The 10,983-nt window shown below is 43.9% G+C and overlaps 2 protein-coding genes across 3 annotated transcripts; both read right to left on the bottom strand.

The window, feature by feature from the left end:
- Window positions 1-139: 139 nt before the first annotated feature.
- Window positions 140-4,216, bottom strand: LOC142880263 (rho-related GTP-binding protein RhoA-C-like). 2 transcript variants are annotated; one of them, XM_076014045.1, is made up of 5 exons: window positions 4,109-4,216; window positions 3,288-3,443; window positions 2,193-2,313; window positions 1,950-2,080; window positions 140-1,851 (listed from the first exon to the last, which is right to left on the bottom strand). In XM_076014045.1, exons 2-5 carry the CDS (start codon window positions 3,441-3,443, stop codon window positions 1,678-1,680), a joined length of 582 nt encoding a protein of 193 aa, XP_075870160.1. In that variant the 5' UTR covers window positions 4,109-4,216; the 3' UTR covers window positions 140-1,677. The 2 variants fall into 2 exon arrangements, with proteins under 2 accessions (XP_075870160.1, XP_075870162.1); XM_076014047.1 differs by lacking the exon at window positions 4,109-4,216 and adding an exon at window positions 3,708-3,732.
- Window positions 4,217-5,485: 1,269 nt separating this feature from the next.
- On the bottom strand, window positions 5,486-10,447 carry usp21 (ubiquitin specific peptidase 21). Its single transcript, XM_076014044.1, has 11 exons — window positions 10,138-10,447; window positions 9,130-9,186; window positions 8,902-9,019; window positions 8,688-8,802; window positions 8,417-8,536; window positions 7,811-7,875; window positions 7,519-7,706; window positions 6,578-6,656; window positions 6,340-6,447; window positions 5,857-5,971; window positions 5,486-5,731 (listed from the first exon to the last, which is right to left on the bottom strand). Exons 1-11 carry the CDS (start codon window positions 10,291-10,293, stop codon window positions 5,632-5,634), a joined length of 1,221 nt encoding a protein of 406 aa, XP_075870159.1. The 5' UTR covers window positions 10,294-10,447; the 3' UTR covers window positions 5,486-5,631.
- Window positions 10,448-10,983: the final 536 nt, after the last annotated feature.

Genomic DNA, 10,983 nt, shown 5'->3' with positions numbered 1-10,983 from the left:
GTGAAGCGAAGCCGAACGGCGCCGACATCACAGCTGACTGGTCTTACTTTTTTTTTCCTTTTTCTTTTTTTTTTTCACACACACACACACACACACACACACACACACACACACACACACACCATTGTGGACACACATAGACAATTTGTGAGAGGTTTTATTTCAAGGAAAACAGTAAATTAATGCCAGAAATATAGATAATATTGTCATAATGAATGAATAAACGAATCAAAGAACACATAAATACCTTACAATAGAAAGCCCTAATATCAGCTTTATTTGGAAATAAAATACAGGAATTCAAAATATCTCACAGTACAAAAAAAAACCAACAACAACAACAAAAAAAAAACATATATAAAAGGAAAATATAAATCTGCTATGGCACACCACATCCCTCTCCCAATGTTTTCCAGCTATGCGACCAAAGCTTAATTTTTGATTATTCAAACAAAACGATACTAAAGTTATAGTTAACGATTTAACTGAAATGAGCAGGATTAAGTAAAATGATTAAAAGCGTGCTAAGCAAAATTAGAGACGTCAACATTAAAAGATATAGTACAACAATGGCAATATCATTAAAGGGAGGGTGGATGGGGAAGTTGAGTAAAAGGCAAAATTGAAATACATATCACTAACGTCCTCACAGAGCCTTCTAGTACATACAGTACATTATGGATATTACAGTTATGACAGGCCTATCAACTATATGAAATATTTGACCTTTGAATGGCTTTGAAAACAAAGATCCTTATCAAACTTATAACACAATTAACCTGATTTAGCCTAGAGATAAAGGATGGTGTCTTTTCATCATGTTAGGTTTTTTTAATGGGTCGGTCTGAGCAGGTGTTACTTCCGCTATCATCATAAAATATGGCAACCATGACTTTGGCATGGAAATTCAAAGTTAACGCAGCGATACGGAGGCCTTTCCATGCATACAGAACTTTGACACATATATTAATACACATCCACACTAATACACTGCATGCAGACCTGCACTAGAAAACACACGCACACACGCACACGCGCACGAGCGTGCGCGCACACACGCACACACACACACACACGCACACACTCTTACAGTTAAGTAATTCGGTATGGGAAGAGATCACATACAATCTAGTTTGAGCAAACCCCTGCATAGCGCCTGAGTCAAAACGGCAGCAGAGCCAATGACAGGGAGAAATCATTCGCAAATGGCATTGGTAGTACCAATGGCAAAAAAATAATACCCCACCAAACTTATGAATCGTTACCCCACAACCGACCACTGCAAGGCACTACATGTAGGCGATACTGTGTAAAAATCCACATATAAACTGTCGCAATTATTGTCTGACCTTCTCCTTTGGGTTGCCGTTGACATTTTTTTTTTTTATGAGGACCGTTTTCTCCCTTTCGTTAAATCATGGAACATTTTAACCGATGTGAGTTCGTCGACTTAACTTTATTTCAAGGAGAAATAGCTCCAAACCTAATGTAAAGCCCGAGGGCAAATCTGTAGAATCCAATCAAAATTATTCCAAAGCCACTTTAATTTGCTGAGGATAACTGGGCGATGAGAAACTGAGCTCTCCAGGATCCTTCCACATAATCTCCCATTTGCCAAATATTGATGGAGGCTGCGCTCTACATGTGCTTGAAGGCAGCTCCCGCTCTTCTCAGAACCTATAACAGAAGGCAAGTGCCCTTCTTGTTACGCTTCTTAGCCTGCAGCGCTGCCCGAGTTGCCATCTCAAAGACTTCCCTCACGCCATCTTTGGTTTTTGCGGAGCACTCCTGATAACCATAGGCACTGATGCGATTGGCCATTTCTTTGCCATCTTCACCTTTAACTGGCTCCTGAAGACATGATGACAGTGAGGGGTTAAATATACACACTTTTTTAAAGACATTTTCACATGCTGGCATGTTTTTAAGGGCGAAAAATAAAGACCAACCTGTTTCATTTTTGCAAGCTCTCGCCTGGTGTGCTCATCATTGCGCAGATCTTTTTTATTTCCCACCAGTATGATCGGCACATTTGGACAGAAATGTTTCACTTCAGGTGTCCACTTTTCAGGAATATTCTCTGCAAAAGGTAGAGGGGAAAGGATGCAGTTTAGAGCAACATTGACTCATTTGAAAATTTAGAGATGCTTGATTTAATTTAAAAGAATATATATATATATCTCAGACCATACCTAAACTGTCGGGGCTGTCTACAGAGAAGCACATGAGGATGACGTCAGTGTCAGGGTAAGACAGGGGCCTCAGCCTGTCGTAATCTTCCTGACCTGCAGTGTCCCAAAGTGCAAGCTCTACCTGAAGAAGCAAAGGGACAGTTCATTATTAGTACAACTGAGCCTGACCTCAAATTAAGTGGTGCTACTGACGCCGAAAAAAAGATAATAAGAAACAACTAAAACTAAACACATTATGGGTATTTATTTTTTTTTTCCCCATCTGTTCTGTTCAGAAAAAGTTAATCACATGAGGCAACCAGTGTATTTTTCCTAAATCAAATGCATAAAAATGAATCCAAGGGATGTAGCAATGTTTATGAGACGCCACACAATGCTAAGACCGCATGTCTTAAAACCAGCACTGGCTGTCAGTGAATGGCAGCAAGCTAACACAAGAGTAAACTATTTTCAGAGCCTTACAATAACACCCACTCACTCGTCAATATAAATACAGTCTTCCCGTTGACTACCAGACCACGATGTTCTGCCTTGCTCTAACCTGCCTATTCTTAAAATGGATGTTGCCAGAGGCCTGATATTCTGAGAGTTATTTAGGTACATTTCCCGCATCTGGCCGAGGCCAAAGAAAGTTGTTAAAAGTCAAAAGAAATCATCACTGCCAATCGGGTTAACTGGCAACAGTTGGGTAATGTTTATCAGGTACAAAATAGCACACAAGCGCAGCCTCTGTCTCTGAAATAGAGACACAACAGGTATGGCTGCCCTGGAAATAAAATAAATGACATTGTTAAACGTGCAACAATATTCCCTTCTCAGCTAAATGCAAGATAGGAAATACCTGGAGGACTATGATGCGTACAATGCAAATTGTTGTTGTTTAATTTTTTTTTGTTTGTTTTTTTAAAATTAAAAAAAAGTAAATACATAGCGACGTTGAATATAATCCTTAGTTACAGCAAGTCACCCCTGACTTTTCCCACCATTTCGGCAAGCAGACCATACATGTATTGAAGCGATGCTCACGTGCTCTTTAGGCACCCCCTTTTGGCCCTCTCTCCCGAAACTATGTTGCGCGGACAACTGGTGCCTTACCTGTTTGCCATCCACCTCAATGTCTGCCACATAGTTCTCAAACACGGTGGGGACGTAGACCTCCGGGAACTGGTCCTTACTGAAGACGATGAGCAGGCAGGTCTTGCCACACGCACCGTCCCCGACAATCACCAACTTCTTCCTGATAGCAGCCATCTACAAGAACAAAACACCAGAACCCACACACAAACGTGCACTTTTCGTCAAAACGGAGTCACTCGCACCTAACAAAACGTCGTTCGGGCCCAAAAAAAATAAAAAATAAAATATATATATATCGTCATGAAAAATATGATGAACACGCCTTGAAAACGCTGTAATGCGCAACAATGCGTGCTACGTTTAAGGGGGGGAGGAGAGAGAGAGAGAGAGAGAGAGAGAGAGAGAGAGAGAGAGAGAGAGAGAAAACCCCGCATATACCGGTTAGCGCTGAGCTTAAGGAAGGCATCAACACAGCGTCATCCGAATATTCCGAGAGAAGACAATCAACCAATCGCGATTTAAAAAAGTATGCATAAGCACCCAAAGAGACACACGGTAAGCAAGTGTCCCGTTTCAGAAGAACTGTGCGCGCGGACACAAGAACACTCTTCATCCCATCTCATCAACGGCGGAGCAGTTTCGCCCGGGCCTGTCAAACCAGCTAACGTTAGCTAGCAGGGGAGGTAGCGGCTTTCCCCGCAAGCTCCTTCTCGCTGTCAATTATTTCCCCGCGACGGTATCTGAAAAATGTCATCGCATTGCCTTTGTACTGTCACGACGGCGACAGACCTGCTGCAAATGTTGAGGTATATCGGCGAAAAAGAAAACAAAAATAGTACCCCTTGATGTTTTCAGCGTCCGCCTTTCTCCTCTTCCTGACCGACTGGGAAGCTCCGCCTCTCCACCGACGCGCAAGCGCACTACAACGCCCTGCGTCAGCGACCCGTGAAGCCCTGACTTGCGTCCAAAGACGCGTAAATAAACACACAATCGCAAACACATCCAAAGACACTTAATATCACATTTGTTTTTGCAGTTACAAGTGCCCGTGAGTCATGGCCAACAAGCAAAAATATGTTTGTTTTGTTTGTAATTCTTTTTAATGGATTGTCCCCAATATTATTAACACACATTTCGCAAGTTGTCTGCATCTATTGAACAAGGGGAAGAAACACAAGTGTGAAAATATAAAGAAAAATATATACACACTCACAAATATACAAGGAAATTATTACAGGGCAAAAAAAAAATAAATTATATATATATATACATATATATATATTTATTTTTTCAAGTCTCTGGTGGGGTTGTAAATTTCAAGGTAATACACTTTGCCCTCATAACTCATAAAAAAAATAAACATTGAAATAAATGTGTTTTATTTGGTAAGCTGACTGATCCACTTTCACGCAGGATTTATTTATTGCAATCGTGATAACTTTAGAAGCAAACGTCAACACAGTTTTTTTTTTGTTTTTTTTTCACAATCGTAGGAACACAAATTCCATTACTTCCCAACATTTCCAAAACTCTTCACATAGTTTGCACAACAGAGTGACTTTTACAATTACAACATTTCTTGTTTGTTTGACACAAACTGCATACAGCGGACACATTGAAAAAAATCTTTTAACTTCTTTCACAAACAAGCTCTACCAAGACCAAAACAACTGACTTTAACTCACAAATTTAACAAATACTTACACACGGTATGTCAGAACAGATAACCTCATGTTCTAAATTGAACCAATAGGCTAAAGTTGAAGTGAGCAGCAGTTCACTTTATAGATTCAAATGAATTTTCTCTTGTTTTTTTCTAATTGTCGTTGAAAAGCAGCTGATTGAAGTTATGCAAATTAGTCAGCGAGTTGAAGTCAGGATGGTGTGTCTGGTTCTGTCCCCTTACTACCCCTTTGCCATCCCCACTGAGGAATTCTCTTCAGCATGGAGCAATTATTGTTGCCCACCATTATTTATTCTGATGGAAGAAAGAAGGTGTTGGTGTTTGGCTGAACTGGTGCATAGTGTTAGCGTATTCTTGCATTTTGAAAACTAGTGTCAGTGTTTGCTTTACAACGTGAGCTTTGAGCATGAACTTAGCTGTTTTGTGTTGGTGTGTTAGCAGTTTTGGAAACATGTGAGAGGGGTTCGGTCATTGTGTTCCAACGATTGTAAAAAAAAAAAACTGTAACTGAGTTCATCAAATTTACCTCTGCCTGAGATTTATCACCGTGGTAATCATACGTAGCAAAAAGGACTGGTTCGTCTTCACACACAAGTCATGTTTACAGACTCATTTGTCTGAACGCTGTAGGTAAACATTGAAAAATTGATTGGCTGCCTGCTGCTGTCACTCAAAAGTTTATTTCCTGCCTGTGGAGGCGGTGGTGCCATTGCTGCGATGGTAGAACAGCACATAGGCTTGATTGGTTTGGAGCTGGTTCTCTGAGATCGATGTCACTCTGTGGGTGTGCAGATGGAGAGGTAACACAAGAGAGAATGAACTCCTGGGTGATGTCAGTCATCTTGGGGAGGGGAAGGCGGGGTTAAGGGGGGGGGGGGTGTTGGTGCAGGGTGAGTCACTCACCTGGAGTCGTTGTAGAAGCACCAACCATTTTCATCCAAACAGCAGGCTGTGTAGTGGCCCATATTTACGGTCCCGGTGTGGTTACATATTGCATATAAATCGTATAGAATGGGGCCTGTGGTAGCAGACAGACACCGAGACAATTACTTTGCAAAGCATTTGCCAAGTTACTGCCTTCAAAAAAGGGGGAAAGTGCGTGAAATGCAGGGCTTGTAGAGAAGCTAGTAAAGTAATTGGAAAAATTGACATGAAAATCTATTGGGCCCCCAACAAAAGATAACAGGACCACAAACTGTTTCAAGGAAAAAAGAAAGAATTCTGGGATTCCCGCCTCTTGTGTATTGTGCCACAAGTTGACACTTTGCTTCCTCCGGTTAGAAATAAATCAAAGCCCACATGCGCAAGGACCTATTGCTCCCACATGCGGATGAGTCAATGAGACACGTCAAGGCGAAGCCGTAAAGAATGATTGCTTTTTGTTACCGCAGTCAACAGGCCCGTACGGTCCAAGGTCCAGGTGAGTGAGGGGGAAGGACACACACACTGTGCTCTTACTGATGGACCACCGCGACGTCGTAAACCGATTCAGATCTGGGGGGCGGGGGGGGTCGTTAAGCAGCATCATAACGTTAAAGCACTGTAACCTATCTTGCTGATAAGACTGGTACGTAAAAAAATAAAAAAATAAATAAATAAATAAAACGTTTGTCGCCAAGGATACGGATGACAATCACCTGTGGGAACCTTTGGATGGACAGCCGCTTGGTGCACTCAGTGTGCCGGTTGCAACGTTCGCACATCTGAAACACAAGAGCACACACCAACACCTGTAACCGCCAACACTTCCGACACTATCAGAATTACCTTAGATCCTCTAATCTCACGCTTGTTAAGTATGTCTTAGTGCTTATTTGTATTTGATGAATTAGCTATTGCCTTTTCAATATGTTACTTCCCACTTTCTGTGTCATTTTTGCTTCATTTTTGCAGTCTAAATAAAAGCCAGTCTGGTTTGAAAGGCTAAGTTGTGTGTCCAAGGGCCAGCAGAATGCTACTCGCTTGGATACAGGCCGGGGAGTGGGGGAGGAGGGGGGGGTCTGTTCAACCATTCGGCCAGGTCACCTGGACGAGGATGTGTGTCGTGAGACCTGAAACACCCAGTGACTCCAGGAAATAACACTGATGATGTGTCCAAGGTGGTGCATCAGAAGATGCTTTAGAAATGTTTAATAGTGTCATTTGACATATTAGTTTTTCTATGCTGAAATCTCTTTTGAAATCTCATTTGTTTCCCAGGAATGCAAGTTACCAGGACTTAAACAAAAAAAAATGGAAAGACTTTAATCTGTATCATCTTTTATCTTGTTGTAATGTACAATTTCTCTGTCCTTTCCAAATAAAGAAAGAATCTCAAAAAAAATTGCAAAATCTATCTTACAAAGGTTCTCTAACTATAAATATGTGTCAACGGACTCCTCAGAAATAAGAAAAGTCAGATCAATTATTTAAGCTATTACATGGCTGTGCCAAAAAAAAACAAAAAAAACGCGGTTCTAGAAATGATGGTCACGTTGGAACCCCCTCAGCCAGCCCACGCCCCGCTAACTGCTGCCTCAACTTGCAAGGCTATCGGCGGGAGGTGACGAGCTGAACGGTACATACTGGTGAATTCTCCTTGTCCAGCTTCTCCTCTTGCGAAAAGAAATCCAGACAGTCCCTGAGCGTGACCTCCCCAGCGGAGCCCCGTTTGGGGATGGGCAGCGACAGATCGCAGAACACATCGAAGGTGTTGGAGTAGTGGGAGCAGACGGAGCAGTGCAGAGAGCTGCGCAGCTGGCCTGAGAACAGGTCTGTGTGTGAGAGAGAGAGGGGGGGGGGGCGACGGGAGCCGTCAGTGGTTTCCATTGATGGGTCTCTAAAAAAAAAAAAAAGTGAGCGCACATGTTTTGCTCACCCACTATCTTGCTGTCATCTCGCTCCAGGTGCTTCTTCCACATCGCTGCAGATTCCTCTGAAAGCCTGATGAGGTGTGTGGGGGCGGGGGGGGAAGGGGAGACAAAACAATCAGAGAACTTGGCCGTCGTTATTAAAGGTGCAGGAGCAGTCATTACGTTACGTATCCCGATTACTCAGTTCACGCACAAGGTTTGTTTGGAGCTCCAAAAGACATATTAAAATTAAAATGCAAGAACGAAAATTTAACTTGACTCTTGTAACGTCAAAGTCACCCAGATTCCCAAAATGAGAAAGAAAACCACTCGATGACTCAGTTTGCCTGCTCACAGTGTCAGTGTGAGTTAAAAGGGGCCCAAGTGTGAGAACCAGCTCTTTGTGATGTCAGTGGTTCCGCTCCCAGGTCAGTCTGTTCCACCCCATGCCTTGTTATCGTCCACTCACATGCGCGCAGTAGCTAAAACCCAGCATATTTTAGCAGGGAGCTGTAAACAGAGGGCTAAATTTCACTGTGCCCAGACATGCATTATTCATTTTACACACTTGATGGTGAGAAGCTCGTCTCACGGAGTCTGAAGGTGAAAAAATAAGAGAGGATAATGCACACCTGAACCTGGTGTACTTCTGTTCTGGCTCCTTCAGTGGCCGGCGAACAAAGGGCCTGCGGTTGATTTCTGTGTGCAGCTTATCCAGCAGGAACCTGAGGAACTCCTGAGCGTCCTGTTGACTGAGGGAAACACAGAGATGCATGTGGAGATGAGTGGACGCCCTCAGACGTCTCTCACAGACATCAGCTTGGTGGATGGATGGATGGATGGATGGATGATCAAAGTGAATAAGTGACTGGCATGGACGCGCGTGTCCTGCAATGCACTCACCTGTAACCGCTAAAGTACGGCACCGCCTCTTTGAAAAGACTATAAAACCGTTGCGGATTCATGGCCGCGTCCCCTTCGTGTTCATCCCAAAGGCCCGACAGCACTTGGTGGAAAGCTGCAGCGCAACAGCAAGAGGCAGGCTGGTGAGGTGTGACATAACAGGAAGCGGAGCACGCACACGCACACGCACGCAAACACACACTCACACAGGTACCGTCTGTGAGCTTGGCGTCCTCTTTGGAGAACTTCTCCCGCTGGTAGAGCTTCAGGAGGCAGTAGGCCCGCAGGCCGTGTGTGTGAGACAAACACTGCACGATGGCGTTGAGAAAACACTGAGTCAAACACACAGGGGACACAGGACACATTTGGCACCTGGACTCAAAAGAAGATGGCTTAACAAACGGCGCTAGCTGTGTGTTTTGGAAGGGACGTGCGCCCTTACTGTGTTTCCTATGTTTCTTAGGCCAATTCTTCCGCTTCCCAAATTCAGCGGCTCCTCCTGGAGAACAGAACAAAAGGTTGGATAGGTTTCCGCATAAGGGTTGGGCTTGCAAGGTTTGTCAGTGGTTGGGGGGGTTTCACCAATACCCTGGCAACCCGCGTCATTTTCAAGTGACATTGAAATGAAAAGAGGAATTATGCATTATACAAAAACATGTACAGTTGTGTGTTTAACGCTCACGATAGAGACTCCATGTACTCCATTACTCCATGTATGAAAAATGAAAACAACAACAAATCATTGTTATAAATAGTTTCTATAGTAGACACACACACACACACACACACACACACACACACACACACACACACACACACACACATATATACGCGGTATATACATATTTGTATATATATATATATATATATACATACATACATATAGGGTGGTAAATTGTTTTTCATTCTTCTTTCTGTGACAGTTTTATAACTATAATGGAAACTCATTACTTGCACAAATCTTTTTCACTTTTTTTTTTTTTTTTAATTGGTGTATGTGAGAGCAAAGTTCCAACCTTAGATCAATGGAGTATTTTTTTTTAATTTATTTTTTTTCCATCTCTGATTCCGATTCTATTGAAACACTGAAAGTTCATGGACTGGAAGTTTGTGTTGCACGCCACGTTAGCATGTGAGGTGTTTCTGTGCTACACTGTGCTCCTGTACCTGTCACTGTATGCACTATATGTGACCTGCTAATTGACACCAGTGTCTGTCTCTGCCCTGCAATGTCAGTGTGTGTGTGTGTGTGTGTGTGTGTGTGTGTGTGTGTGTTACGTGGGACAAATTTAGCTTTCTTATCCCATTAGCATAACAAGTGAGGCTAAAAGGAGGTCAGTCCCAAGCTTTCATCCTATTAGACCAAGGAGTGCTGACAGGTACTGAAACACGTGTGTGCTCATGTGGACTCGAAGGCCATTTCCCCCCCCTGACTCGTGTCTGTGCGCACCTGGTTGTCGGCGACCAGGAGGAGGCCCATCAGAGAGGTGTAGAGGACCGACTGCGAGATGTCCGCTGTCTCCCTTTGGTGGCCGTTCTGAGACACCAGGGTCCGACACAGGGCCTCACACGAGCCCTCCACGGTGACTCCGCTGGCCCCGGGCATGACGCCGCCTCCGAGTCAAGGCCAGCAGGGTCCTCGGAGAGCCCCAGACAGATGGCAGGTCTTCCCACAGAGAGAAATAAAGCAACGGGTGGGGCTTCGGCTGCAGCGCCTCAGTGTCTTCCAGGGAAAATGCGGCTGATTGTCAGAATGTTCCAAACAGAAGAGGGAGACTCTTGTTTCTGTCCCAGGACAGGACGGGAAAGTCAGTTTTGTCCTCTTCCCAGGAAAGCCGAGAGGGAAGTCGTTCAGGACTGAGGAGAAAATGGATGTATTGATCAGTGAGGAAGCGCAGAGGTAGAGCTCCGTGACGACTGCAGACAGCTCCTCAAGGTCTTTGACAGACACCTCATACAGCCGGGGGCCAAAAGTGTTTTGAGCGTGTATTTCCAAAAAAAAACAAACAAAAAAAAACAAAAACAGCGCACACACACACACACACACACACACACACACACACACACACACACACCTACGCCCAGGGTTCACCCACTGACAGTGTGCGACCCACAAAACCAGGGTCCTGCAAAATCGGCCACATCTGCACCTGGTCTGATCTTCATGGACCCGTCCATCAAAAAAAGAGGGAACAAAGGAACAGACGGAGCCTGCGTGTGCGGACTCACCTGAACACGGCTGAGCGCGCGTCCCGACTGCACTGCTCCCATCACCTGCTGAGCTGTTAAAAATGCA

The sequence above is a fragment of the Nelusetta ayraudi genome, unplaced genomic scaffold, assembly GCF_046127955.1.
Source record: "Nelusetta ayraudi isolate G7.1 ecotype Tasmania unplaced genomic scaffold, CSIRO-AGI_Nayr_v1 ptg000164l, whole genome shotgun sequence".
In the NCBI taxonomy this organism is placed as follows: domain Eukaryota; kingdom Metazoa; phylum Chordata; class Actinopteri; order Tetraodontiformes; family Monacanthidae; genus Nelusetta; species Nelusetta ayraudi.
Note: the sequence above shows the minus strand (reverse complement) of the source record. Positions and strands in the feature narration are given on the sequence as shown.

Bases quoted from the DNA above. Each gene is read 5' to 3' on its own strand.
- usp21 (XM_076014044.1), bottom strand. From the start codon at position 10,293: ATGCCCGGGGCCAGCGGAGTCACCGTGGAGGGCTCGTGTGAGGCCCTG. The intron at 7,876-8,416 runs GTGTGCATTATC...ACACCTCATCAG, and splicing joins CAGAAGTACACCAGGTTCAG to GCTTTCAGAGGAATCTGCAG. The intron at 6,657-7,518 runs GTATGTACCGTT...CTTGTGTTTCAG, and splicing joins TGGACAAGGAGAATTCACCA to ATGTGCGAACGTTGCAACCG.
- LOC142880263 (XM_076014045.1), bottom strand. From the start codon at position 3,443: ATGGCTGCTATCAGGAAGAAGTTGGTGATTGTCGGGGACGGTGCGTGT. The intron at 2,314-3,287 runs GTAAGGCACCAG...TTGCTTCTTCAG, and splicing joins TTGAGGTGGATGGCAAACAG to GTAGAGCTTGCACTTTGGGA. The intron at 1,852-1,949 runs GTTGGTCTTTAT...TCATGTCTTCAG, and splicing joins AGCTTGCAAAAATGAAACAG to GAGCCAGTTAAAGGTGAAGA.